General features: G+C 53.3%; 1 protein-coding gene across 1 annotated transcript in view; it reads left to right on the forward strand.

Annotated features, from left to right (window-relative positions):
• LOC118693471 (carboxyl-terminal PDZ ligand of neuronal nitric oxide synthase protein-like) overlaps window positions 1-24,660 on the forward strand; it is a 28,600-nt gene extending 3,940 nt beyond the window's left edge. Inside the window, exons 3-11 of the mRNA XM_036394108.2 lie at window positions 17,017-17,109; window positions 17,702-17,760; window positions 19,188-19,296; window positions 19,627-19,768; window positions 20,175-20,335; window positions 21,359-21,526; window positions 22,157-22,334; window positions 22,567-22,915; window positions 23,029-24,660. Coding sequence (XP_036250001.1) covers window positions 17,017-17,109; window positions 17,702-17,760; window positions 19,188-19,296; window positions 19,627-19,768; window positions 20,175-20,335; window positions 21,359-21,526; window positions 22,157-22,334; window positions 22,567-22,915; window positions 23,029-23,503 — 1,734 coding nt within the window. The 3' untranslated portion in view covers window positions 23,504-24,660. The remainder of the gene's footprint in view (window positions 1-17,016; window positions 17,110-17,701; window positions 17,761-19,187; window positions 19,297-19,626; window positions 19,769-20,174; window positions 20,336-21,358; window positions 21,527-22,156; window positions 22,335-22,566; window positions 22,916-23,028) is intronic.
• Window positions 24,661-26,386: the final 1,726 nt, after the last annotated feature.

Raw genomic sequence — 26,386 nt, forward strand, 5'->3', positions numbered from 1 at the left:
TCCCCAGAGTGACTTGGTTGCAATCTACTGCTCCACATCCCCTCCAGCCCTTCCTATCTGGAGCTCAAATCTCAGCCCAGTCAGGTTTACAACAAGCTTCCCCAGAAATTCTCAAGGCATCTTAGCATAGGCCCATCCTGTGCTCTCTGTAAAGAGATCTGTTATCAAAACTCAAGTGTAACCCCCTCTCCTGTGCTGAGCAGCCATGGGGCTTCTCCTTGAACCAAAGAGATTTATTTAGCCTGTTTGGAATTTTGTGTGCGTGAAGAATAAGCTGGACACAATGTGCTTCACCAAAGCACTTGAGTTCCTTGACAGTTCCAAATATATTGTGTTATATATTGAAATATCAGTGCCCTGACAGGTGTGATTGATGTAAATCCCATCTGACTAGACTGTGGATTCTGCTGCTCCTAGAATAATTTGCTGCTTTCCCCATGCTCCAGTACAGTTTTACAGTTCCTGTTTCTCATCACCAAGGCTGCTCTCTTCCTGCTCTGCCCCTTTATTCTGCAGAGCAGCCTGTGAATGGTCCCCAGATTTAGCTGTGATTAGCAGGGTTGGGTGGCTTACATCTGCTTCGTGTATAACCAGTTCAAGTGCATCTCCCCCAAAAGGCAGTGCAGCTGTTGTGTCTGGCTGAAATTTTGCAGGGGTCTTAATTCTGAGGCTGTTCATATGTCTCACATCAGCTGAAGCAAGTTTGAGAATCTTCCATTTAAAGCTTTGAAGGGATTATCCTATTTCCCCCCCTTCCCCCACACTGTTTAACCATCTAATTTTCCTTTAGAATAGTGTTTTTTAAACTTAGCCTGTAACTGGCTGGGGAGCTGATGTATTCATCTCCAGCCAAGCTTAGAAATGACATTCCCCTCCCTTTGCCTGCTCAGACTATTAGCACAGCTCTTGCTCAGAACACAGTTCAGCAGCAGTCTAAATTGCCTGGTTATTTATGGAACAGGTGAATATCTGTAGGAAGTAAAAGCAATAGGTGAGGACTACCTGGGCAGTTCAGGTGCTGGGATAATTATTGGCAATTTTTCATCTCAATCAATATTTATCATCAGATTTGACACTGCACTTCTGCTGATCTATGACACCCTTGTAAGAAAAAGCAAACAGTATTTTAATATCACTCAAAATAAAGTGTCACATTCTGTTTTCACACCTGCTATTGCCACAGTGGTACCTAGCTCAGAGCCTTGGCAGTGCAATAGCATCCTTGAGTACCACAAGAAACATGTGAAAAACCCATTCTGCATTCCTGGGTGCCGTCACTTAATCTTGTCACACAGGATTTTTAAAGTAGGCATGCAGTAATCTATACTGAGTTTTTAATCTTGGAAGCCTATTCCAAAAAGGGAGGGCTTCCCTTTTCATGTGCACATTGTACAGCAGGATCTTATTCAGACACTTCCTGGCTGCTGAGCGGAAGATGCTCCTCTATTGAAGATAGTTAATTGGCACTGATCCTTAATTAGAGCATAAAGAATGAACTGGGAGGTCTTTGAAGAGAATTCTGGTGCACAGAGTACCCAACCTAGGAACTGAGGGAAGATGGGGGTTATTTATGTAGCATTCATTTGCATGCAGAGGCCTTGTCTGTACCAGAGTTTTTTCCCATGGACTCTCAGCAGCACCAGTTACAACTGGGAGGAAATAGTGGAAGAAGCTCTTGGGGGAAATGAGTATTTTGTTCCTATGTTATTGTGAGTGGCAGTGCCTGTTTGCAGTGCAAGAGTGAGTAAGGTCCCACAGCCCTGCCAAGTGTTGGCAGGGGCATGTCGTGGTGAAGCTTTCATCCTTTGTGCACTCCAGTGTTCCACTGGAATTCTCCACTGGAGCAGAAGAGAAAAGTTGTGCAGTACAAGCCCCAGCAGAGCATTCCCTGTTCTCCCTGTGCCATGGGAGGAGTGGGAGCCATCCTGGTGCTGTTGGAGCCAGCCCACGGCTCAGGAGGGCTCTTACTCACTGCTTGTGCTGCTCCAGAGCGAGCAGGGAGGAGGATGAGGAGTCACAGCTCTCTTTCCCAGGCTGTGTCAGAGCTGCTTGCTCTGGTTACTCGTCAGTAAATTGACACAAGTGCCAAAACTGCCTTGGGGGAAAAGCTTCCAGCTGCTGAGGACTCCAGATGTCCTGAGAGGGTCCTAAGGAGAGCAGCACCAGGTGATGAGTCTGCTCCAAAACCCCTGTTCTGCATTTTGTACTGGGCTCTTTTGCCAGTCACACGTGAATGATACCAGGATTTTGGATCAGTGGGATTCTCCATGTGCGAGCAGAGCACTGTGCCTGCAGACTTCAGGACATTACTCCCAGACAGCCTCAAATAACAAGTTTTAGCATCAGCCTGCTGAAATCGTGACCTGCTCTTTGGCAGTAGGTATTTGAGGTGCAGTCTCTTAGTAAAGCTTAAACCCATATTCTGGGCTGAATGGATGCTTGTAGAATTGCCAGCAATACTCCATTAGTCACACATTAGATCCCATTTCATAACAGACTGGAAAGCCTTGTCTCATCATGTTCTATGCTTCCACTGGAGAGAATGCAAATGCAGTAGGTAGAACAGGGAAGCTGCTGTTCTTAGCTTTCCATTATGCAGAGCTAGACAACTTTAAGTTTGCTAATCCTCCCAGTGGATTATTAGCTGCCTACAGCTGCCATGTTGTTATTATATGATCAGAGTTCACGCTAATCCCTCTACCTCTTGCCCTGGCAGGGGAGGTGATGAAATGGGTTTGCAGCTTGGATAAATACACTGGACCCTGACAGGCACAGCGAGGGCCTGCTCAGGAGACTCCAATTCATCTCAGAGCTCCAAGCACCCCGGGCAGGTGTTCCCCCACCTCCCAGGGAGCAGCATCTGCTGCCTGCAGCTGCCCCAGGCCATCCAGGCCTGGGTGTCTGGCAGCTCCAGTGCTCTGTCAGCGCTCTGGTGGAGCTGCCTTCTGCTGGAGTGGATCCCTCTGCAGGTACTGGAGCCTCCTCAGCACTCCAGGGAGTTTATGTACAAATCAAGATCTTTCCTCCTCACAATTCAAGCGGTAGTTAATGTGAAGATGGGTTTTGTAAAACACAAACCACTTCCTTGAAGCTGCTGAGGTTGTTAGGAAAATCTTAGCCAGGGAATGGATGGCTTCAAGTTCAGGGTTAACATCACCACACGTCCTGCATGCATTCCCCAGAGCCAGCACTGACCAGAGGAGAAGGTCACCCTCAGTCCAGCATTTCACAGCCAGCTGAGCAGGCCTAGTGCTGCTATTTTGAGTGCTGAGCTGTACCAGGACACAGTAGGAGTGAGTGACAAAGCCTGTCACCCCCACAGACAGCCTGCTGCCAGCAATTCCCCAAGATACTCTCTTTGTCTACCTTCAAGGCACAGAATCAGTTTCCGTGGAGTCTGCTCGTAAGGATCTCTGAAGCCTACAAATTCCATTCTGTTTGGAAGGTTTAGCTTGGACCTGTGCAGGTATTGACACTGAGAAAGGAGCCAGATGTTGGATTATTTAATCATTCTATAAGGGAACAGCCAACTGGTGCTGTGCCTATCCAAACACCAGGATGAGCAAACAGGCAGGCATCCAGAGTAATGTGTCTTCTGTTACCTCCACTTTTCTTGGGCTTAATTTAATTGAGAAGCCATTTTCCCCAGAGGCCAGTGTGCCAGAGAAACAGAAGCATTTATAAATCTTAGTGCAGGATACATGAGAAATGCCTGAGCTCTCCTTGGAATGAGAACTGGGTTCTCACTTCAGCCTCCCTCTTATCCTGATCATTCTTGCTGCATCCATCTTTGAGCAGAGCCTCAGCTCTTTGCAGTTTCTCCACACAGCACTTGAGTGAGGAGGTGCAATCCAGCCACACTGTAAGTCAGACTGACTGCCAAGCATCAACTGGTGGTGTTGAAGTGTGACATGACAGCAATTTAAATCAGGATGAGTAAGTTACAGTCCTGCTGCACAAACTTGTGAAGCAGAGGCAGCAGGGAAGCTGCAGGGAACCTGTCTGTGCACTCCAGAGCTCCCAGCCCCAGAGCTGGGCTGGCTCACACAGCACCTCTCACTTAAAGCCCTGCCAGGCTGTAAATTCCAACAGTCCAGGAGCAAATATGAGTGGGATTTATCTGCTCTTCCTACAGAAGGAGAGGAACCAGGTGGACAGATGGCAGAGGGCAGGAAGACTGCCTTCAGCCCTCAGTTTAATTTAATACTGTGTGACAGGTTTCAGAGATAGAGATGTTTCATGGGCTTGTCCATGAGATTGTTCTAGAACACAGCTCCCTCAGTTTTCCCAGGCAGGCAAAAGTTCACCTAGAAACTGCTGCATGGATTCCTCTGACATACTCTGCCTATAAGCCCTTCCTGGGTTATTGTGCTCAGAGCTATGCTCTATGTTTTCCTGCCAGTTTCATGTTAATCTGAGCTGGAGCTGTGATCAGAACTAAAAAAAGAGAGAAGCTGAACTCTCAGCTGGGTTTCTTGGTCAGTCTCTGCAGCCTCTCCCTCTGTAATGAAGGTATTTGGTCAGCTGTAGCTGAGGCACAGCCTCAAACATGGAAGTGCAAACTGCTGGAGCAGTTGGAGCACTTGCCCTGGGGTACAGAGCTGTGTAGCTGCCACCAGGAGCTGTTGTTGTTGGGTGGGAGTTTGTTCTGCTGCAGTTCCTGGAGGGTTTTCCCTTTCAGCCTCTTTGGAAGAGCATCCAGAGCTCAGCTAATGATAGCCCTGGGCTGTGGCGGACAACAAGCCTAGTATCCTAAAATACTTCAGCAGCCTCAGACTGCTGGGGTGGACCTTTCTTTAGTTCTCAGAACTCCATGCACCTTCCTTGCATTTACAGGAGGATAAACAGTGACAGTTCTGACAAGGTTAGAGTGTGAAACACAGGCATCTCTTCCTCCTTCTCCCCCACACTAAGACATACCTTCCTTGCCTCTCTGGAGAACCCTGCAAGGGTTGTTTACCCTGCTGAGTGTTACACACAGCCCATGGCCTCCAGGAGAGGGCTGTGGCAGCCAAACCAATATACACAAGCATGTACAAACTTGCTCTGGCACCTTCTGCAGCATGTCTGGTGTCAGTTCTGACTCCTCTCCAAAGCAGAGGTCTAAGAAGGGCTCTGCAGCTTTCCACAGGCAGTACATGATCAGCCCACAGGGCTGCTCAGCTCCAGAAACACCAGTTACTCTCAGGGTCCCATCCATGAGACCAGGCATCTCAACCACTTTAAGGTTCCTACCACACAAGATTAAGCTAATTGGGTTTACCTTTCCAGGCCCTGGCAAAATACAGCAAGTGTTTTCAGGATAGTAATTAAATGTTAATTGCAGCTAAGTTTAGCCCTAATGCCTCATTAGTTTGTTTTTCTGTTTGTTGCATCTCTAGCAGAGTCTCCTGCACAGGGCTGGGATCAGGCTGGGCTTCCCAGGAGGCAGGAGTCCCACCACGAGCTCTGAGGGTCTCTGAGCCTTGCCAGGAAGCCCAGGGCAGGCAGCACTGAAACCAGCACAGTCACTGCACAGCTCTGCTGCCAAGCATTCTGCTGCTCCACACTGCAAATGGCCCCCAGGTTTGGCTCCCCCAGTCTGTGTTCTGCTCTTTAGGAAGATAAAGCATGACAGGGATGCCACCCCACCCTGAGGGATGGCAGACACGTGATGGGTCTTACCTGCAGCAGCAGCACAGGATGCTGAGGGAGCTGAGCCCTCTGGCAGAACGTCTGGCAGGAATCCATTTCTCCAGGCAAAGAAGGTGACTGCAGCCTCCCAGGCACTGCTCCTGACCCTGCTCCCATCCTGCTCTGAGTCCTGCAGCCTCCCAGGCACTGCTCCCGACCCTGCTCCCATCCTGCTCTGAGTCCTGCAGCCTCCCAGGCACTGCTCCTCACCCTGCTCCCATCCTGCTCTGAGCTCTGCAGCCTCCCAGGCACTGCTCCTCACCCTGCTCCCATCCTGCTCTGAGCCCTGCAGCCTCCCAGGCACTGCTCCTGACCCTGCTCCCATCCTGCTCTGAGTCCTGCAGCCTCCCAGGCACTGCTCCCGACCCTGCTCCCATCCTGCTCTGAGCTCTGCAGCCTCTGTCCCTCCCAGGCTGCCCTGCAGCCCCGGTTAGCCCAAACACCAGCTGGGACAAGCTCTCCCTGAGCTCCCTTGCCATGAGCCCCAGGCAGGGTGGGCCCTGCAGGTGCAGCCCCTTGGGCCTCTCTGCAGGTGTTCCCTGGTCACCTTGACAGGCTCTGGTGTGCTCCATGCTTTCCTAGCCTTACAAAAGACTCATTAAAATGTGGAAGCTGGCTTTCTAGAAAAATTGAGTCTGCCTTGTCTCAGACAAACCCAAGCTTGTTTTACCCATTTTCTGCTGTTTGTATTATCTTAAAACAAAGGGAAGAAGCTCTTAATGAGCTGTTTCTGCAGTGGCATGGTGCACAGTGTTTCTAGGCAGCATTGTGTGATGTGCTGGAGAACTGACTATGCTCTGTGTGTCTTGAGTGGGAGGAGAGGAAAAAACACCTCTGAGATTACACAAGAATCCAACCTTCTGCTCACTGCTTGGGGGGTCTCACCGTACAATGGAGCTGCCCACCACTGACTTAGAAACTCCTGCAGATTTCCACCCTGCTCATCTCCAACCCTGAATCACCTCTGGACTTCCTGCCACAGAATAACGAGTTACCTTCTGTCACTTGACCTCTGAGCTGAAACGAGTGGGACTGGTCAAGCTGTGAACACAGGCCACTGTGCCAGAAGACAGCTGAGGGCATTTTTGGTAGCCACATTTCATGACCCAGTTTTTGAGGAGTGGCTGGTGACTGAGATGCTTCAGTTCCTCCTCCCTGTTCAGAGTGCACAGTGCAGGGTTGATAACAGATGGGTGGAGGGATCAGGCAGTGAAATGTGTCATCTCCAGGCAACAGTGACCTTTCTGCCTTCCTCAGAGCCCTCAGAACCCCCTGGCTTCTCCAGCAAGGGGGTGGAACCAGTCAGGCACATTAATTCTGTTTTGCATAAGAGTCATGGTGGATTGGAGTTTAGTTGAAGGCTAATAAAAGCAGCATTTAAATGGATAAAAGCTAAATTAAAAGCTAAATTAAAATGTTAGTGCTAAATAGAACAAGACAGATCTTTTTGTCTGATGCTGAATCTTGGCAATGAAGCAGGTACCTTTTAATTGTAAAATAAAGTGGCTTTAACAGTATTATCATTATATTACTGAAGCATTTAATTTCCCTAGCTAAAATATCACAGTATGAGATCTCTGCAAAGCTTTTATCTAGTTTGAAATAAAGAGACTTTTTCACCAATTATGTTACTGGTTGTAGAGTATTACAGGGATGAAATATAATGGCTTTCAAATTACATTCTGGTGAAGAACACTCAGCCACGACTCAAAGCTGCTTCTTTGTTGGTGCCTGTAAAAATGTAATTGAGAAGGTAACCAGAGTGCAGAGAGCACATTGGATTGGCTTGGTAACAAGGAGCTGCCTAAATCTGAGTGGCAGCTGCAGGGGCACAGAGCTGGGGCAGAGACCCTCCCTGTCCAGCCAATACAAGTCCACCAGAGCAGGCTGATGTGTTTCAGGAACAAAACAGAATAACCCATGAAGATGCTAACACTTAAATCTGTCCCATGAGTCTCTCTCTGTGCAGAGAAAAGTCTGAAAACAGTCATCCTGTGGCTACAGCGTGATCCTGATGCTTTGCCTGAGCTCTGTTCTCAGGCGGAGGCTGTGCTGGACACAGGAGGCAGCCAGGGCACAGCAGTGGGTGCTCCTGTGGGTGCTGCCTTGATTTTGTCACATGCAGGGCCCTTTGTACTTCCCTGATCAGTGTTCTGAGCAGAGGGACCCTGAGGGACTGGGACCACAAAGGCAAATCCAGCCCAGGAAAATAAGATTTGCTAACAATAGCTTGGTTCTACACTCGCTTTCTTCAATCTGCTTTTGCTCTGTATGAATGAGGCCTGAGGACAGAAAGAATCTGTGCTACTTTACATAGTACTTTGACAAGCTACTTCATGTTTTGACCAAATAACAGTGTGATAAATCTAAAGCATAAACGTCTTGAATGGCTCCCTGGAAGGAAGGATGCTTTGATGAGCGAGCAGGGATTTTTTAAAGGCATTATGGAATGGTTTTCTTTCTTTCCTGCAGCAGTGATTAGACATTATTTAAATGTCTTTTCCCTGGACCAGATGGGTTGTTTGGACTAATTGGCAGCTGCCTGACAGCTTTCAGGACACCTGAGTCACTTCCCACTTCCTCCATCCTTCTGTCCCTGCTGCTGCAGAGATCCTGCCTGGGTAGCTGTGCTGGAGGGCAGGATGTGGCCCTGTGCATTGAAGGAGCACCCCAGGCCAGGGCCCCAAATCACCCTGTTCCCTGCACAGCCAGGTCCAACGTACTCCCTGGAATCCCACCAAACCCTCTGAGCTCCAGGCTTTTCTTCCTAAAAATCAGATTATTTTTGTCAGATGAAGAAGAGCAGAGGGACGTGTTCAGGCCAGGTGCAGTGTGGTGAGGATGAGGCAGTCACAGCTGCCTCAGGAGAGTGCAAGGCACACGGGTACCCTTCAGGTTCAAACATCACCTGCCTCCTGTTGAGTGTCCTTTCCCTGCTGCAGAGCCACACAGGGCTCATGGAGCACTCAAGGGTCAGTGATCCCCCAGCTCCATGGACCTGCTCAGTCCTGCTGCAGCCTGTGCTGCTCTGTTAATGATTACAGGGCACAAACTTCCATCCCAGGCACATTTCCCATTGTCATGTTGTTGCCCCCCAGGGCAGTGCTGGTCTCCTGCTTGTCTCAGTTCCTGGAATCCCAGCTGGTGGCTGTGGGCTGGGGGCTCTGTCTGGGTAAATCACTGACCTGTGTGTGAGCAGTGCAGGATGCATTGATGTCCACACTTCACACCTCCTGCTGACACCACTGCAAGCCCAGGGGCACAGGGAACAGCACTGCAGGGAGAGACAAGCCTGTGATGTTCTGGTACAGCTTTGGTGACAAGACCTCAGTGACAATAAATACTGAGAGCATAAAACCCTCTTTTTCCATAATTTCCATATCTAAACCCAGGCTTTTCCCTCATCGTGATTCACTAATCTCAGTAGCTCCCCTGAGGCTAATAGAGTCCTTGAACTGCTTAATATTCTGGAGTTTTGGAAATGACACAATTAGACTTGAATTTTCTTTCTCTTACAGTAGCAGTCTTGTTTCCAAATTGGAGTGAAATTTCATGGACAATTTGAGGAGAACCCAGAGACTTCCCTTTAAATTTAGGAGCTGCAGTTTTATTAGCACTCAGTAATTTCTAAGCAAGGCCCACTTGGAGAGAAGCAGTGTGGGAGCTGTGCCTGGCTCTGCTCAGGGCTGCACATCTGGGTAATGCTCATCCTTTCAGTGCACACCTGGAGGTCAGCTCTAAGTCACTGGACTTCTGTAAGAAATGTTTGCTCAAGTGGAACTGCTGGAGATCGATAGTATTAACAGCTACAGAGAAAAGGTCTCCTTGCCTGGCAATAAAGCAGATTGTTTCTGTCCCTGAGTGTCTCAAACCAGCACATAGCAAGGCTGTTCATGGCATTGAGGTGTAGAAAGGTTCAGCTGCACCCAGGGCTTGAGCTAACCAAGAGTTCTTAGCCCTGCAGGAGAACAGAGATGGATTGCACCTAGCAGAGGAGTCCTGAAGCCTGCTCTGCACCCAGCAGCACACTCAGCATCCCCCCATTGTCATTCTGCTCCAGTTTGTGATCAAGTGCTGCTTCTGAATGCAAATGGAGATCAAGTCCTCCTTCTAGCTTGGATTCTGCTTGCTCAAAGATAAAGGTGCCAAGTCCAGCTTCCTGACTCTGCTGTGGATATGCAAAGGAAATGCTAATTTCCCTAGTAGGTGGCTAGGAGAAGTGGCAAGACACAGAGCTGGAGGATAGCACCCAAGATGCATATGAGGTGTGATGGCAAGTGTGGAAGCCAGGAGATGTTCCCTCCCTGCAGCATTTACACAGAGCAGGTGTTAGTCATGCAGATGCAGCTCCTCCAGATTCTCAACAGCAAACTAGATTGCTCCTTCTCCTTTGGATAGGTATCCACCCTGGGAGGACATGCTGAGCTCCCTGAAGTCACCAAGGCTTTCAGGAGGAGGCTGCAGAGCAGCAGAGGGCTGGAAATGGAGAACCCCAGCAGGTCACACCTGGCCCTGTTGGGAGCCAGGGTTGGTTTGGTTATCAGGCTGAACACGTGGGCACTTCTCTGCCTCCTCCTCTGAACCCCCCTGCCTGCCCCAGGTCTCAGGAGCACTGACATTCCCTCTCCATCCCTGCACTCAGAGTGGCTCCCAGCCTGCTCTGGCTGCCTTTCCCTCTGGACTGCCATCCCCCTTCCCTTGGACTACCTGCACTAAAATAGCATCCTTACATAAACACTAAGTCTTGCATTATTTCGAGGCCCAAAATCCCAGTACCTGCCTTAGTCAGAGTCTGTACCTGGCAGTGGGATTAGGTTTTCTCCCCATCTCTGCCAGTGCCAGTGAGTCCCTCATGACCCTCATGGAGCCCCTGCCCCACACTCTGCAGGCCTGCCTGGCTCCCATGGCCACAAACTGCTCTGAGCAATGCTCTGCTCTGCTGAAGAGCAGCATCACAAACACACCTCTGAAAAGCCACAGAAAAACAAAATTGGCCTTTTATTCTCTCTCCAAACAGGCAATAAACACCAGCTTGCAGAGACAGAGTGGAGCAGCCCTGTTAATCACCCCTGCCCCATCTCCCCCTCCTGCCTCTGAGGACACCAGCTCCTCTTTTCCCTCTCTGCACAGCCTAAGGAGCAGGAAGTGAGCCAGGAGCATCTCCCCTGCCGTGGCCTGTCAGGCTCATGGAGAGGACTGGGCAGGGACTGAAAGTACAACAGGAATTCTGGAGCAGGCAGCAGAAATCCTCAGTTGCCTCCTGCTCCTGTCTGCTGGCCTGGCCCTGCCAGCGAGGTGCTGGGTGGCTGTCACTTGGCAGGGGCTGGCTGTAACCAGAACAACTGAAGGAATGGAGTAGAAAATGAATATCCATGCTTTGTGAGGGAGAAACAGACATAGAAAATACTCTGTTACCTTCCCACAGCCATGCAGGGGGTCAGGGGCTCTTTCATGGAGCTCTGAGCTTGCTGCAGAGTCCTGGCTCCTGCTCTTCAGAGCTTTGTTGTGTGAACCTTGATGGACAAGGTTTAAAGCAATCCAATCTCCTAACTTGCCTCTTGTCCTACATACCAGACTGGAGGGCAAGTAGGGTATGAAACATGCACTAAACCAGGCCCTTCTCTGCAGGGTGACACAGATGTTTGTCAGGGAATATGGAAATACTTGAAGATATTGCAGTGTTTAATTGCAGTTTCACTTCTCAGGGTTATTTCAGGTAAATCTGACCTGCTTCTAATGAAATTAGCACTTTTTATCTGCAGTAACCTAGCAGCTTTTTCAGGTAGGGACATTTTCATGCTCCTGTTGGGGTGGGGTCCCAAGACACTACCTCATTACTGCTGCTAATTAATCATCCAAGGCACTGCAGATGGAAAAGGTAATTTGTTTCCTCCTGCAAAGTGAATAGAGGTAGCGAGCAAAATAAAACCCAGCTTCCCCATGGGCTGGGCTTGGCCTGCCCTGGCAAGACAAGAACTGAAGGGCCGTGTGTGGGAAAGCTCCCTATTAAACCTGGGGACAGCAGGGAGCTCCTGGAAGTGACAGACACACAATGGTGCTTTTGTCAGAGAGGCACCAAAGGCCAGATGATGTCACCTTGTGCTGGGCTGTGAGGCTGCTTGCGCCTCTCAGGATGGAGCTCAGCAGTATTGCACTATCTCTTCCACTGGGAGGAGGCAATGAAAAGGCTGCTTTTGTCTCACCCTTTCTTAAAAGCAGGCGAAGAAGCTTTGTTCTGGGACAGTTTGTGGTTTTTCAGAGGTGGAAAAGACTAATTAAAGAGCCACTGCTAGCCCAGGGCTCCCACCAGCTCCCAGGACCTGCAGGAGCCCCACTCAACCCGTGGGTGTAACTCTGCTTTTTCCTCCACATCCTTTTGACTGGCACAGAGAAATGTCTGAACTCCAGCCAGGTCCTTTGCTGTGTCACCTTAGGGTGGAAAGATTGAGTTATCCTTTAGGGCTGTCTGAGACTTCAGCACTCTGGGGCTTCCCAAGGATAAGATCTGTTGGAAATGAGGAGAAGGGGGATGAAGAGGAAGGGCTGTATTGCCATGTCCATCAGAATGCTCTGGATTCCTCAGGTGTCAAAGGAGACCTGGACAAAATGCAGCTCTTCTCCTTCTCCCCCTGATGTGATCAGCCTCCACTGCTGCAGCCAGGGCAGCATCCTCACTGCCCCTGCCCTAGGTCAGCCAGGGATCCTTTGGGATGGACTGGGGCCACATTTCCTTGCTGCCCTCCCAGGGACTCCCAGAAACCCAGCAGGCCCGTGATAGCTTGGGGAGCAGTCTGCAGCATCTACAGAGAGCTTGCTGGATGGTGGAAGGAGCTCATTTAAATGAGAAAAAAAGACTTGAGTACATTGCCAGCATTCTCCTTGCCTATTTTACTCCCCTTTCGGTTTCTGCTTTCCAGTGAGCAGTTTTATGTTTCCAAGGATCATAAATTCTCATTTTTCCACTGGGCAGGAGGTGCACTCCTGGTCTCCGCTGCTTCCTGCGTGGCTTTTGTGTCCGTGTTGCCGAGCTACTGCAGCACAGCCCGGGCTATGCCCGGCCCATTCAGAGCAGCCCCGGGCCACGGGGGCTCGCAGCGCTCCACCGGCCCCTGATTCCCGAGGGACACACGGGGAAAGGCTTCCAGACAGAGCCACGGGGAGGGCGGCGCTGCCCGGGCCGGCAGTGACCTCGGGAAGGTGGGATGCGATGCTGAGGGGGGATCGGCATGGACAGACGGCAGCCTGTGAGCTGTGGGGATGGACACCGCCGGTCTGGCAGCTCCAGGGCAGCCCCGCTGGCTCGGAGAGCTCCGGAGCATCAGCTCCGAGGGCAGCTCTCCAAGCATGGGTACTTTAAACAGCAGCCCAGATAACACCCTGTCCTCACCCCGTGTAGGTCAGCTGGTTTGAAATTAATTACATTCCTGAGCTGGAAATACTTGGATTCATCATGGCTTTAAATCCTGAAATGGGACTCGTATAGAACCAGGGGAAGGAAGGGAAGGGAAGGGAAGGGAAGGGAAGGGAAGGGAAGGGAAGGGAAGGGAAGGGAAGGGAAGGGAAGGGAAGGGAAGGGAAGGGAAGGGAAGGGAAGGGAAGGGAAGGGAAGGGAAGGGAAGGGAAGGGAAGGGAAGGGAAGGGAAGGGAAGGGAAGGGAAGGGAAGGGAAGGGAAGGGAAGGGAAGGGAAGGGAGCAGGGGCTGGGGGTCCCTGCCTGGAGCCGGTCAGTCGGGGGGCAGAGCTGAGCTCATTCCCGCTCCTCATTGCCATGCTCCCTGTGTCTGTCTGGAAGGGAAGCCTGGGGAAGGGGCTGGGACAGGCTATTGTTGGGGTTGTTTATGGACACATCGATCCTGCAGCCTGCCAGGCCGGCATGGGCTGAGGGAGGCCAGGGCAGGACAGCAGCCTGAGGGCTGGCTGGGGAATTTACAGCCACAGGGAGAAGTCGCTGGTTTCCAAGCCTGAGGCATCTTCCTGTGGGCATGCAAATAAGTCCATACCCAGCTGTGACTGGGGGCATTGACATTCTCCATCTTCAAAAACCTGCAGAGCCTCTGCTTTGACTTCCCTTAATACAGCTTAAAACACCATTTGAGCCATGGCCAGGAGCATGTTCTAGCCTTGCTGCTCCTTGTTAATGAAGAAGATGCATTTTTTGGAAGCAGAGACTGCCTCCAAGACCTGCAAACTCTCTATTTTATGACAGTTTTCATTTGCATAATGAAGGCCCTGATACCTTCAGTAATTAATCACATTAAGAATTGCTTCCTTGAATAACTGTATTCATGCAGGTTGTTCCTAGTGCTGGAAACTGCACATGATTTCCAATGTGCATTAGCCCAAGTTTCATCAGCAGATGGAAGCTGGTAACTGCATGTGTAATTTATATCTGCTTGGGTGGAATTATCCAATGAAATATGCATCACACGGTGCCATTAACATTTCTAGTCATACAGTCTTTAGCTCATGGGTAAGTTAATATTTCATGCCAGCAGTGTGTGGGACTGTAGGAAAGGCAAAGTCTTGAACACAGGTATTTAAGAGCAGAAGAGGAAAGTATTCCAGGTCAAACACAGCAGATATAGAATTAATGACACTGCTAAAATAAATGAAATTAATTACCCTTGTTTGACCTGCATTTTTTTTATAAAATGTCCCATCTTGTCTCCATAGTTAAGAAAGCTGCCAGGCTGCTGTATTGCCACTTGTAGGGGCATCTCCAGATCCTTTAGCATCCAGAAAGCTTTGCCCCACAGGACAGCACAAACAACAGGAGAATAAAGATTGAATTGTGGAAGGCAGCAGAGAGAAATGTTGCTGTGTGGGTTTGGATTTGTCAGTGACCTTGATGAATCTGGGGGGAAAATCCCATCAATTCAATAGTAAGAAGAAAATCAGTGACTAGTCTGTGCTGTGACAGCAGCGACAGGTCAGCCTGGAGCCTTGTGCCAGGATAAAGGTTGGGTTATGCCTGAGCATTCTACAGGAGAAAGTCAGCTGTCTCAGAGTGCCTTTTCCCATGTGCTTTCCTGTCCTTATATAAATCAGTTCATTAAAATACTGATTCCTGCTTGATAGGAAGCAATTAAATGACTGAAGCTGTGTTCCACCTGCCTCTTCTGTGGAGAAATGCAGAGAGAGTCCAAGGTGAGCTGGTGTGCTGTGAGCATGGGGCTCTGCCCTCCTCTGGGTGCTCTCACCCAGTTGTGCTCCTGCCTCCTCTGCTGGGACATGGGACATCCTGCAGCTTCTGCTGCTTGAGGGGTTTCACCCTTCAGAAGAGATTAGAGGCACTAATGAGTTTTAACTATTTTCAGGCCAAGCTGGGTCTGGCCATGGCTGGGCTGCGCCTTGGCTGTGTGCTCCAGCAGGGATGCAGCAGTGGCACTGGCTCCATGGAGAGAAGGGCCAACAAACTCCTTCCTCACGGAGGCCACATCCAGCCTGGGGTGCTGCACAGCTCTGGCTGGGGCTGAGGCCCTGCACAGAGCCAGGCTGGGGTGGGAGCTGGCTGGAGTTCCCTGGGTTTAGAGTCTTGCCATCACTCCTGGCAGCACCCACAGATTCACTGCTGCTGCTCCCAATTGTTCCTTTCTGTCCAAGAGAGAAAGAAAAAGCATCTCTGCAAAATCCAGGCTTGGACTTTGCTTAAAGCCTTTGAGTAAAGAGCCTTGTTTGAATGTAATTGCACCCCTGTTGCTACAATGGGAAAATACACTGTATTGCTCTTTCTTGGAAAGCACAGCTAGTATTTTCCCAGCCATTTGTGTATAAAGAAAGATAAACAGCTCTTTAGCGGGCAGAACAGTCTATCCCGGGTTTATTGACATTCATGGAGCAGACAAGGACAAACAGTTTGGTGAGCACAGGGGAGGGGGAGCAGCTGGGCTGGGGGGCCTGGGCAGAGGGGCAGAGGGTGGGGAAGCCCTCTCAGGTGCTGAGCCTGGCGAGTCCATCTGCCTGAGCCCAGACCCTGCTGCATCCCCTGGGCCCCCGGCAGCCTGCAGGATGCACTCAGCACCTCACCCTTCCTCTCACTCCTCCCCATAAATAAAAAACGGGTACAGCTAATTTAGTTCCAGCTTCACACGCAAGAGCGCCAGAGATAGATTTTTAAAGAGCTTGTCTGAAAGTAATAATTCATGGGGAGATCAAAAGGCTGTGGTTTAATCCGGGGTCTGTCTGATACCATAAACCTTGCAGAGTGCTAAGAATTCAATGAGCAGCATCAAAAGCCTGATCAACATGAAAGCCACCCAATTTTCTGTCTGTAAAGCTGGCGTGGCTCACAATGGGTGCTGAGGAGTGGGGAAGATGTTTATCTTCTCTGCAGAGCTTGGGTGACAGAGCCACACACATTCCTCCAACTTCAGCATCCCAAAAGAGGAGCCTGGACTCCATTAACATCTCACTTGCTCCCTGTATATCCCCAGCTGTATAAAGAAATCAGAGTTCTAATTAAATGTCTAATTACAAGGCCTAGGTAGATTTCAGGCTGCTTGGCATTGCCTTTTCCTCCACATCCACGAATCAGAATCTGCATTGATTTGCCAAAGCAACGTGACAAAGTGGTGGATTTCAAACAGGGACTGCAAGAAATATGGAGTATCAAAATGCTGTGTTTGGAAGCTAAAAATGGTGCTTAAAATGGGGGCAGGAAGGATGAGTGCTGTAAACAAAGGTCTCCAGAGTACAAGGGCTCTGCCATGCTTCTAACTATCAGCTAAAGCAACCTTTAAAAGTCAGTGTTTAATTTTTAACACAAATGGAGGTGAGCTCAGGCTGCAGACACCTGCAGAGTTTTTCTCCAGAGATCCTGATCCCACAGAGGTTAATGTGATTATGCAAATGACTGAGGTATAATTGCGTTACTGCCGCCCATCTGGCCCTCCCTGCAGCTCCTGAGTGATTTTGTATTCCCTGTGCAGCGCAGGGCTGACACACAAGGGCATCAGAGATGTCACTGTCACTGCTTGGGGTTTGCTGCAGGTGCCACCTCCCCATCAGACCTCTGGAGCAGAGTCCTGCTGGACCAGGCATGGCCAATGCACCAGGAAAACTCTTCCTAGATCCAAATTAACAGCCTGGGTGTGGTCCAGAGGATTGAACTCCACTTGTCCTCTCCAAAGGGATGCTCCTGACAGAGCCAGGATCCTGCCTGGCATCCCAGCTACTCCACCAAGTCCTTCCCAAAACTTTTTCTCAGCAGAATAAAACAAATTCCCACCTCCCTCAGCAGCTGGGATGAAACCAACACCTGACACTTTCCTGTCAGACACTGACCACCACACACTGTGCCAGGTACCCCCAGGACTCTCTCAAACTCAGGTTTCTGTTCCCCCAGTACGAATTCAAGGCCAAGAACATTAAGAAGAAGAAGGTGAGCATCATCGTGTCCGTGGACGGGGTGAAGGTGATCCTGCGCAAGAAGCAGAAGGTGAGGCTGCTCCAGCCCAGGGTACTCACACTGCTCACCCAAACTGGCCTTCTCCTAAAAACACCCAGGATTTGCACAAGAGAACACTCCAGTTTCCATCCTACTAATAACAACACCTTGCTGGAGAGAGAATGGAAATTCTCTGCGGAAGAGGATTTTTTTTTTCTATCCAAAAAATGTATCTCTCATGGGATACATTTTTTCTTTCTCTTGCTAATACCAGGAAGCTTTTTCCAGGCTGCCTGGTCTGAGCCCCCCTCAGCTCTTTGCCCTTTCCACCAAGTCACTGAATCCAGATCTCCTCAGCCCCAGCTCCAAGCCTTCTTCCCCAAAGCATGTAGTTCTTCTGCATATTTGATGCTATAAATTAATCTTAGGGACCATTTTCAGCCCTGAAGGCTGTGATCAGATATGATAAACGATCCAAAAAAAATCTATTTTTATCTGAGATATTGTTGAAACAGCCGTGGCTCATCTAATCACACTGCAGCCTGGATTGTGGCTTGGGACAAAAGCACTGTTCCCCAGTTTTCCTGCCCTTCAGTGCGGTGGAGTTTCACCTGATTTACTGTAATTTTGTCTCTGCTTACAGAGAAAGGAGTGGACCTGGGACGAGAGTAAGATGGTGGTGATGCATGATCCCGTGTACAGGTACATGGCAGGGGATTCAACCAGGGAGGGCCACTGTGCCCTGGGGGATCTGTGCCCTCCTCCCACCTGCTGAGACCCCTCCACCAAGGCTTTCCAAAGGAGCATCTAAAATTAACCAGGGTACAGAGTTACTGCTGCTGGAGAATCCTTTTCATACATTTTGGAGAGTGAGATGGGCTGATCTGGCTTTGAAGCTGGCTCTGCTTTGAGCAGGGTTAGACTGGGTGACCCTGGAGATGCTCCAACCTGCATTTCTCTCTGATTCTGCCTCTGAAGACAGGCTTCCCATGGTTTTCCTTCAGAGCATGGCTCTCCCTGTGCTTCTGAAGCAGGGCCTTACTCTAAGGTGTAAGTGCTCACTGGGAATTAACCCTTACAGACATGGCAAGAAAGCACTGACTTTCCATGGGATACAGAGGTATTCCACAGGCCACAAGCCCCACCCAGAGGTTTACCCTGAACATAAACCTGGTGCCTCAGGAGCCCCTGGGGATGGGAGGTGAGCCCAGTGATGGTGCATGGCCTGAGGATGGGCTTAGAGCACAGGGTGCTCCAGGCTGTGGCATCTGCAAAGTGAATTCTTGTACACAAGCACTGAGCCCACAGCCCCAAGAACTGGGATCCTCAACGCTGGTTTTTGGGATCAGAGCTCTTAGTGAGGAGATAAGGAACAGAGGATATGCTGATGCATCATCTGTGCCCACTTCTCACCTCTGGCTTTCTTTAAAGATTACTACAGAGATGTGGTACATTGGCAGTAATTGCTCTAACTGCAAGTTCAACACCCAAAAAATTCCAGTGACAGAAAGAGCAGAAGAAAAAAAACATTTCAAGAATCCCTTTGGTTTCTTCTCTATTCAGAGCTGAGCTCACTTGTCACATTTTCACCTAATTAAATCAAACATATATAAAAATCTTCAAAATGTTTTGCAGTACAAGGAGGAGAGTCAGCCTGAGCAGCAGAGAGAGAAATCCTGAGAGTGCACTCAGCATCCCTGGGAGAGGCTTTTGTGCTGTGCCACCTGCCCACTGCCGAGGAGGGACCGTCTGTGTCCCCAGGGGCAGGACAGCCACCACCCTGCAGGCAGTTCTGCCTCGCTGCAGCCTGGGCAGGGGTTAATTGCTGAGGCTAAAAATAGCCACTCGCTTTCCAAGACTATGGATTTTTCGCTTTCCCACAGGATCTTTAAAAAGCTTTTGCCTGCTTCAGAAACCAGAAGGTTTTCCATCAAGCCTGAAACTCTCTAAATCCATCGCCTCCTGCCTTGAGAATTGCAGGAGGGGCCGTGCACCAGCACTGCCTTGTTCCTCCAGCCCTGGGGGCTGCAAACCAGCCCATCCTTGGGACTCATGGGAGCAGAGGTGGTCTGGAGGGCAGAGACTCCCTGTGGTGTTCAATTAATCCCCTTTGTCTCTCTCCCACCCAGAATTTTCTACGTCTCTCATGACTCGCAGGACCTGAAAATATTCAGTTACATCGCACGGGACGGCGCCAACAACTCCTTCAGGTGCAACGTCTTCAAATCCAAGAAGAAGGTAAGGATGCTGCAGGGGATGCACCCTCCCTCTCCTGGGGATGCACCTTCCCTCTCCTGGGGATGCACCCACATCTCTGCACCCACATCTCACAGGGTGCAGGGCCCTGGGGAGTGACCGAGGCAGTGCCGGTGCCTGGTGCTTGTCCCCTCCTGCCCAGCCCGGCCAGCGGCACATCCCACACAGGGACAGGAGCCCCCAGCCCCAGAATGGGGAACGGGGGCGCTGCTGGAGCACCCAGCCCGGGAGGAAAGCACGGGTGGGAGGCAGGGGAGGCTGGCGGTTCTCGTGGGGCGGCGGTGGCAGCGCACGGCTCCGGGCTGTCCGCAGAGCCAGGCCATGCGCGTGGTGCGCACCGTGGGACAGGCCTTCGAGGTGTGCCACAAGCTGAGCCTGCAGCACGCCCTGCAGAACGCCGACGGGCAGGCCGATGGCGCCAGCGACAAATCGGCCGAGGAGCAGCCGCTGGAAGGTGACTCACGGCTCCCGAGGGGACTGGGCATGCCCCTCCCTAAAGCAGCGGTGCGGGGATGCTTTGGGGTGGGGACACGCAGGTGGGCAGGTGGCACCTCCTTCATGGGCGAGAGCTTTGGGCCCCTTGGGATGGGGAGCCCGGGGAATCTGCCCTGCCTGCCCACTCCTACTGAGAGCTGGGGAGGGGAAGGCTGGGCCCCCTGATTCAGCAAGCTGAGGGTCTGCAGCCCCTCTGCCAACCCATCCCTCCCTCCTGCCCCTTCACAGCATGCTGAGACTTGGAGCAGGTCCTGGCCCTTGTCCCTGAGCTTCCCCCAAATCCCAGCCCTGCGTGGGGCCCCGGCTCTTCCTCCAGCCCTGGCAGGGAAGGGAGGCTCACATTCACGTGTCCATCTTGTTTGAAGTTCACCAGATAAAGGGCTCCAAGATCACGGATGTGGACGAGGTTGGCATCGATGCTGGGGGCATCTGTGTGTCCGAGAGGGGACCCAGAGAGCTGCCAGGTGCCAGGGGGGAGCTTGGCATGCTGAAACCTGGGCAAGCCTCAAAGGAAAAGAACGGCCAGGTAATGGGGGTGGGCTGGAGAACGGTTCATGTGCTCTGCTGCTGCTGAGGGCCCTCTGCTCCGGGTCACTGTATCATGGCTTCATTTGGAGGTGCTTTCATGGAGACCCCATTGCAGCCCTCCCTCCTGGCTCCCTGCTCAGGACAGGCTGTTCAGCTCCCAGTTCCCCTGCAGCCAGGCCGTGTCCAGGGCTGGGCTGGGGGTTGAGAGGCAGGGTGGGGGCTGCAGTGCATGGCTGAGCAGGCTTCTCACCCCACCCAGGCTGGATTTCTGTGCTCTCAGTGCTGCTCTGCAGCAGTTGCTCGTTCGACTGCCCTGGCAGCGATCCCTGGCTGCCCTCGTGCTCCAGGCCCAGGGAGCAACGTCCCCAGGAGGCCCAGCCCTGGCAGTGCAGGCACCCGCGGCACATTCAGCTCCAGCAGCAGTTCCACCTTAATGAATGGGTGCTCCACAGAGCTCTGGGAGCCCTTCCCGGGGGCCTGAATGGCATTGCTTCAGCTCACACAACAGTAACACTCACAGGGCTGCCTGGAAACAGCTGCAGTGACAGGCACTCCCCGAATCCATGGGATTCGTCTGCGTGCCTGGAAAGGCTGGGCTTTCCTGTGCATTCCTTCTGGCACTGCCCAAGCAGGGGAGGGCAGCAGCAGGAAGGGCAGTGGCTGCTGGCACTGCCAAATGCTCCAGGCACCAGGACACCACCCAGCCTGGGCAGCCACAGCACGGAAAGGTGTGGAGTGTTTGGGTCACTCCCTGCTGTCTCCTTCCTGGGAGCCCTGGGGACACGCCCTCCCCAGACACAGCCAAGGCAGCTCTGCCAGCTTTCAGGAAGGAGCCTCTCTGGAACACTGGGGATCCCACAGATGTGCAGAGCTGACAGCCCAGGGCTGCCCCTCAACACCCCCTGGCTGTCCCGAGCACAGGGGCTCCTCTGCTGCACTGGGTCAGTGCCATGGGGAACCAAAATCCAAATGCCAGCCTGAGCCAATCAATCCGCTCACCTGCCCATTTCTTTGTGCCCAGGATGCCGAAAACTGCTCCCTCCACCTGGCCAGCTCCCAGCAGCTGCTCAGTCCGGGCAGCCCCTGCTCCTCGGCCTCCATCACCCCGCTGGCCTCCCAGCACTGCCTCCAGCTGCTCCAGCAGCAGCTCCTCCAGCAGCAGCAGCAGACGCAGGTGGCTGTGGCCCAGGTACACGTCCTGCCCTCCCCTCAGGCGGCACCAGCCCTTCTCCTCCCCCTGGGCCAGGCTGGTGGGGCAGGTGGGAGCGGGCTGGGCCCTCGCAGCAGTGCTGGCAGCGTTCCCGGTCGCGCAGCTCTCAGCAGCATCGCTTGCAGCCCAGCTCGCAGCATTGCTTTTAGCGCCGTGTGCAGCATCGCTTGCAGCACAGCTGAGCTCCCCCAGACACGGAGCTGGCTGCTCACACTGCCCCGGGCTGCTCTGGGAGTGTTGCAGGGCCCGGTAGAGCCCCCAACTCCCGTTTCACCCCATCTCATCCCGTTTTTGGAAACCATCCCACCCCCAATCCAGCATCAGAGCGGGGAGCCCGGTGCCTCCCGTCTGGGCACATCCCCTCCGCGTTTCTCGTTACCGGGGGGACAGCAGGACACCCCACACAGCCCCGGGATGCTGCCGCGTCCCCGCCCGCGGCTGGACCGGCTCGGGGGGACCGTTCGGGGGTGGCGCGGCGGGGCCGGCAGGGGGCGCTGTGGCGCCGCCGGTACCGGGCGCTCCCGGGGCTGCTGCTCCCGTCCCGCTTCGCCCGGTCCGAATCATCCCGGCCGCACGACCCCGTTCGCATCTCCCCGTCCCGTCTCGCAGGTGCAGCTGCTGAAGGACCAACTGGCTGCCGAGACAGCGGCGCGGATCGAGGCGCAGGCCCGGGTGCGGCAGCTCCTGCTGACCAACCGCGACCTGCTGCAGCACGTCTCGCTGCTGGTGCGGCAGCTCACAGTGCTGGGGGCCCGGGAGGAGCACCGGGAGGAGCATCGGCAGCCGGGTGAGGATAGTGACACACTCACTGGGGTTGTTTGGGTGCTGGCACGCACCCAGCTCCATCCCTGTGGACAATCACTGCATTCCTTGAAGTCACAGGAAACAACTGGAGTGCTCCCAGTACCATCCCAGCAGGCTCTGGGGGTCTGGGGCATTTCTGCACCCCTCACCGTGCAGGAGAGCATCTGCTTTGGAGATGCACAGTTTTTCACATGCCCCTTGTCCATCTCTCACAGTTGACCACTCCTTGCAAAACCTGTCCCTGGCCCAGTCTCTCTCCCTGAACCTGAAGAACCACTACAGCCTGGATGTCCACCTGCCATCCACCTCCACCCCTGCCAGCATCCTGGGCAGCCCGGTGGCCCCCGGCTCGCTGCCTTCCCTGGGCCCCAGGGACTCCTACCTCAACCTCGTCAGCCTGGACAGGGGCAGCCACGGCTATGGCAGCAAGGAGGGGGACGAGTGCCTGGAGGGGCAGGAGGGGCTCAGCCGGCGCGTGGAGGGCTCCGAGGTCGGCGACTTCGCTCTGCCCAACGGGGGCAGCCGGCAGAAGGCAGACGACACGGCCAGAGGGGACGAGGACAGGTAGAGTGTGCCACCTCTGCCACCTGTGTCTCCTGCCAGCTGCAGCAGGAACACCCTGAGTGCTGCAGGGAGGTCCTTGCCCATCACCTCCTCTCTCTGCTTTCCCCCCACAGGCGGCAGCCGCCCATTCCCAAGCTCAACCCGCCACCCCCCATCCTACGCAAAAGGTCCAGCAAGACCTCCCCAAGCCTGGAAGTGGAGGTGAAGCCCGAGAGCACTGCCCACCTGAGCCTACCCAGTGCCAGCATCTCCAGCCTCACCAGCATCACTGCCAGCTCCCTCACCCTCTTGGACCCTGAGGCAAGGACTCCTGCACGGAGTGGTGCCTCCAGCACGGAGCTCGGCCCTGCCGGGACCTGCCAGCGCACTCTGGGCAAGGACAGGACTGGAGAGAGTGGGCCAATGTCCCCCTTGGCCAGCATCCATGACCCAGCAGCCAGCGAGACTCTGGCCAAGGAGTTAGTGGCCCTGGGCAGCCCCACGGACAGCTCACTGCCCTTCTCCCCTGCAGATGACACCTGCTTGCACATCAGCTTCTCTGAAGATGAGCTGGACACTGCTGTGGGGCCCAGCAGAGTCCCCTCTTAATGGGGCTACAGTAGGTGGTAGCTGGTGGCTGGCAGCCCCAGCAGCTCCATCCACAACCCTGAGCTGGGACTGGGGGTCCCAGTGGATGGGACTGGGGGTCCCAGTGGATGACTTCCCTCATCACCTAGAGGCCACCCCACAGGATGGGACTGGCCAGCCCTGCCTCAGTTGGCACCAGCTCACACTGCTGTCACACTGCCATCCTGTCCCTGCTCACAGCCAGGGATGCTCACAGCAGAGAATCCCCAGGGAGCTGCAGGCTGGAAGCCCTGGGCAGGGCTGTGGGACAAGAGACTGTTCTGTTCATCATTGCCACCCGTGGCAGCCTGAGCAGGGCCACGCAGCACAGCCCTGGTGTCACTGCCCTGCCCAGCTCCCCAGGGCGTGTCCCAGACTGCCACCACGCTGCGTCTCTCCAGAGCTGCCAGTGTCCACCAGCCCCACACTGTGCCCAGCCCTGCTTTGGGGACAGCAGCCCCACCACTGTGTCCCCATGCAGTGAAGCCACCACTGCCTCCATAGGTGCCTTTTCCCACTCCCCAGCACCCACTGCCCACACAGGCTGGGCCACCCCTCTGAGGCCACGGATGGGTGCAGGGCTGGCCATGGGAACCTGCAGCAGGGGGGGTGACCCCCTAAGGAAGGGTGCACCCCATGTCTTGGGGTCAGGGCAGAGAGCCCTCCCGTGCCCCCCGAGCTGCTGGTGGCTGCAGGCAGGAGGCTGCTCCTTGTGCTGATTTTAGGGTGTTATGGTGTGGGTTTGGTTTGGTCTCAGAAATGTGAGTGTCCTGGGAGGAGTTAAGGTTTAAGGAAGAAGTGGAGTGATGCTCATCCACCTTGGTTGTTTGTCAGAGGGTGTTGGGAAAGTGTCAGAGAGTCGCGTTGGGAAGTGTCAAGCAGAAATGGAGACTTGGAGCAGCCATGCTGCCTGTCCCTGGCATGGTGCTGCTCCTACAGGGAGAGGAGGGTGACAGGACATGCACCCAGAGCCAGCCATGGCAGTGACAGAGCCAGGACGGGGCTGGGGACTGGGCTGGGGGTTGTAAAGCTTAGCTGGGCTGTCCTGTAGTGCAGTAGTGACAGCCCAGCCCCTCCATAGGACACTGCGGTTTGGTAATGGACTTTTAAAGAAAAAAATAAACGGATTTACAGAGCCAGTGCTGTGTCTCTGCCCCGTGGGGCCCGTGCAAAGGGGTCCTGAGCCTGTGGGGTGGACTGGGAACTCCCAGGTATTCCCAAAGAGGAAAGATTCCTGCTGGAAATGACTGCTGAGCCCCTGAGCTTCTCCCTGAGCAGTCCCTGCCAGGATGGGCACCACCAGGCAGGGCCCTGCTTCCCATACACTCCTTTTGCTCTTTTCTGGTTCCATTTCTACTGCTGAAATAAATCCTGGCCACAGCACAGAGGATGGAGGGCGGTAGAATGCAGATGGCAAAGCTGGATGGGATGGGATCAGTGGCTTGCCAGAGCACTGGGATCCCAAGGGATGCCTGCAGCCAGAATGGGCAAGAGACCCCTGCCCTCTGCAGACCCCTGACCCTTGCAAGGTGAGGAAGGAAATCCAGGTGCAATTCAGCACAGAGACTCCAGAAAGGACAAGGACCCTGTGAGATTGTTCCTCTGTGCAGGACAGGAGGCCCAAACAGAGGGACCCAGCACCCAGGACCTCTGTGGGGTCTCAGGGCCACCTCTCCATCCCTCCATGGAGTGGGTGCAGCCTCCAGCATGGCAGAGTGGGGAGCAGGGAGCCCCTTCCCCAGGCCCACTGCAGACATCTGCCGGGGGGCTGCCTGCGTGGGGAGGGGGCACTTCCAGCCCAGAGCCTTATTATGCTTCCTTCATGGGAAGAAACTTTTTCCTTTGCTGTCTGCTAAGCTGCTAGCAATCATCAGGCAGGCAGGTGGTAAAGATTCATATCCATCAAACAATGCCATTTAGTTTGTAACCTGTGACTAAATCTGGTGTTAGCTTTAATTTCAGAGTCTGCTTTAGGGCTCGCTTGTTAATCTCTATGCAAAGCAGATGAAATGAATATGCAGCATTTTGGATGTAATTGTACAGCTTCAATTCAGCACTATAATTTTCCAAACAGGATCTTGCAATCAAGCTTCTATTCATTAGTGTATAAACAATTTAGTTTCTCAGCTCTCCAGTATGCCAATCATCTCAATGGAGTGAGCATCTCCGACAGAAAGAGGAGGAAAGTTTCCTTTGTGTAACAGAGGTAAAAGTTGCTCCATACTTCAGACAATTCCCACCCAGCAGATCCAGACCATTCCAACAGAAGTGGACGGTTCTTCGTGCCCCAACAACACTGACCAGCTGCAAACCCTACTCAGGGGAGTGATGCTCCAGTCATCTCCCAGCTCATGTAGCCCCAGGCCCTTCAGGAATTCTGCATGTGAGACCTTGGCGGAAGAGCCCAGATCCACAGGACCAGGCTTCCTGGAAAGGTGCAAACATGCAGCACCTCAGCACACCCTAGTGATGCTCAGGGCTCCCTGAGTGCCCACGGCTCTGGGGAGGGGGTGGCCAAGCCCCCTCCATGTCCCCATCCCCCTGACACTGCACACCAGCTCAGCCTTCCAGGACAGAGCCCTGGGGACATCCCACACCTGGGGCCAGTGGCAGCTCCCTCATGGGAGGACAGGGCTGAGGTGACACAGGAGTGGGTGAGGGGCAGGTGTTGATCTCTGGGGCTCAGCACCCTCATGGCCGGTGCTCTCCTCAGCGGGGACACGAGGGTGCCACGCACACACGAGCACCTCCGGCCCCTGCCTGCATCCCCATCCCCATCCCCATCCCTGTCCCCATCCCCATCCCCATCCCCTCCCAGGCGGTGCGGGGGGACCAGCCCAGAGCCACGACAAAGGGAAGCGCCGT

Source organism: Molothrus ater, chromosome 20 (assembly GCF_012460135.2).
Source record: "Molothrus ater isolate BHLD 08-10-18 breed brown headed cowbird chromosome 20, BPBGC_Mater_1.1, whole genome shotgun sequence".
Classification (NCBI taxonomy): Eukaryota; Metazoa; Chordata; class Aves; order Passeriformes; family Icteridae; genus Molothrus; species Molothrus ater.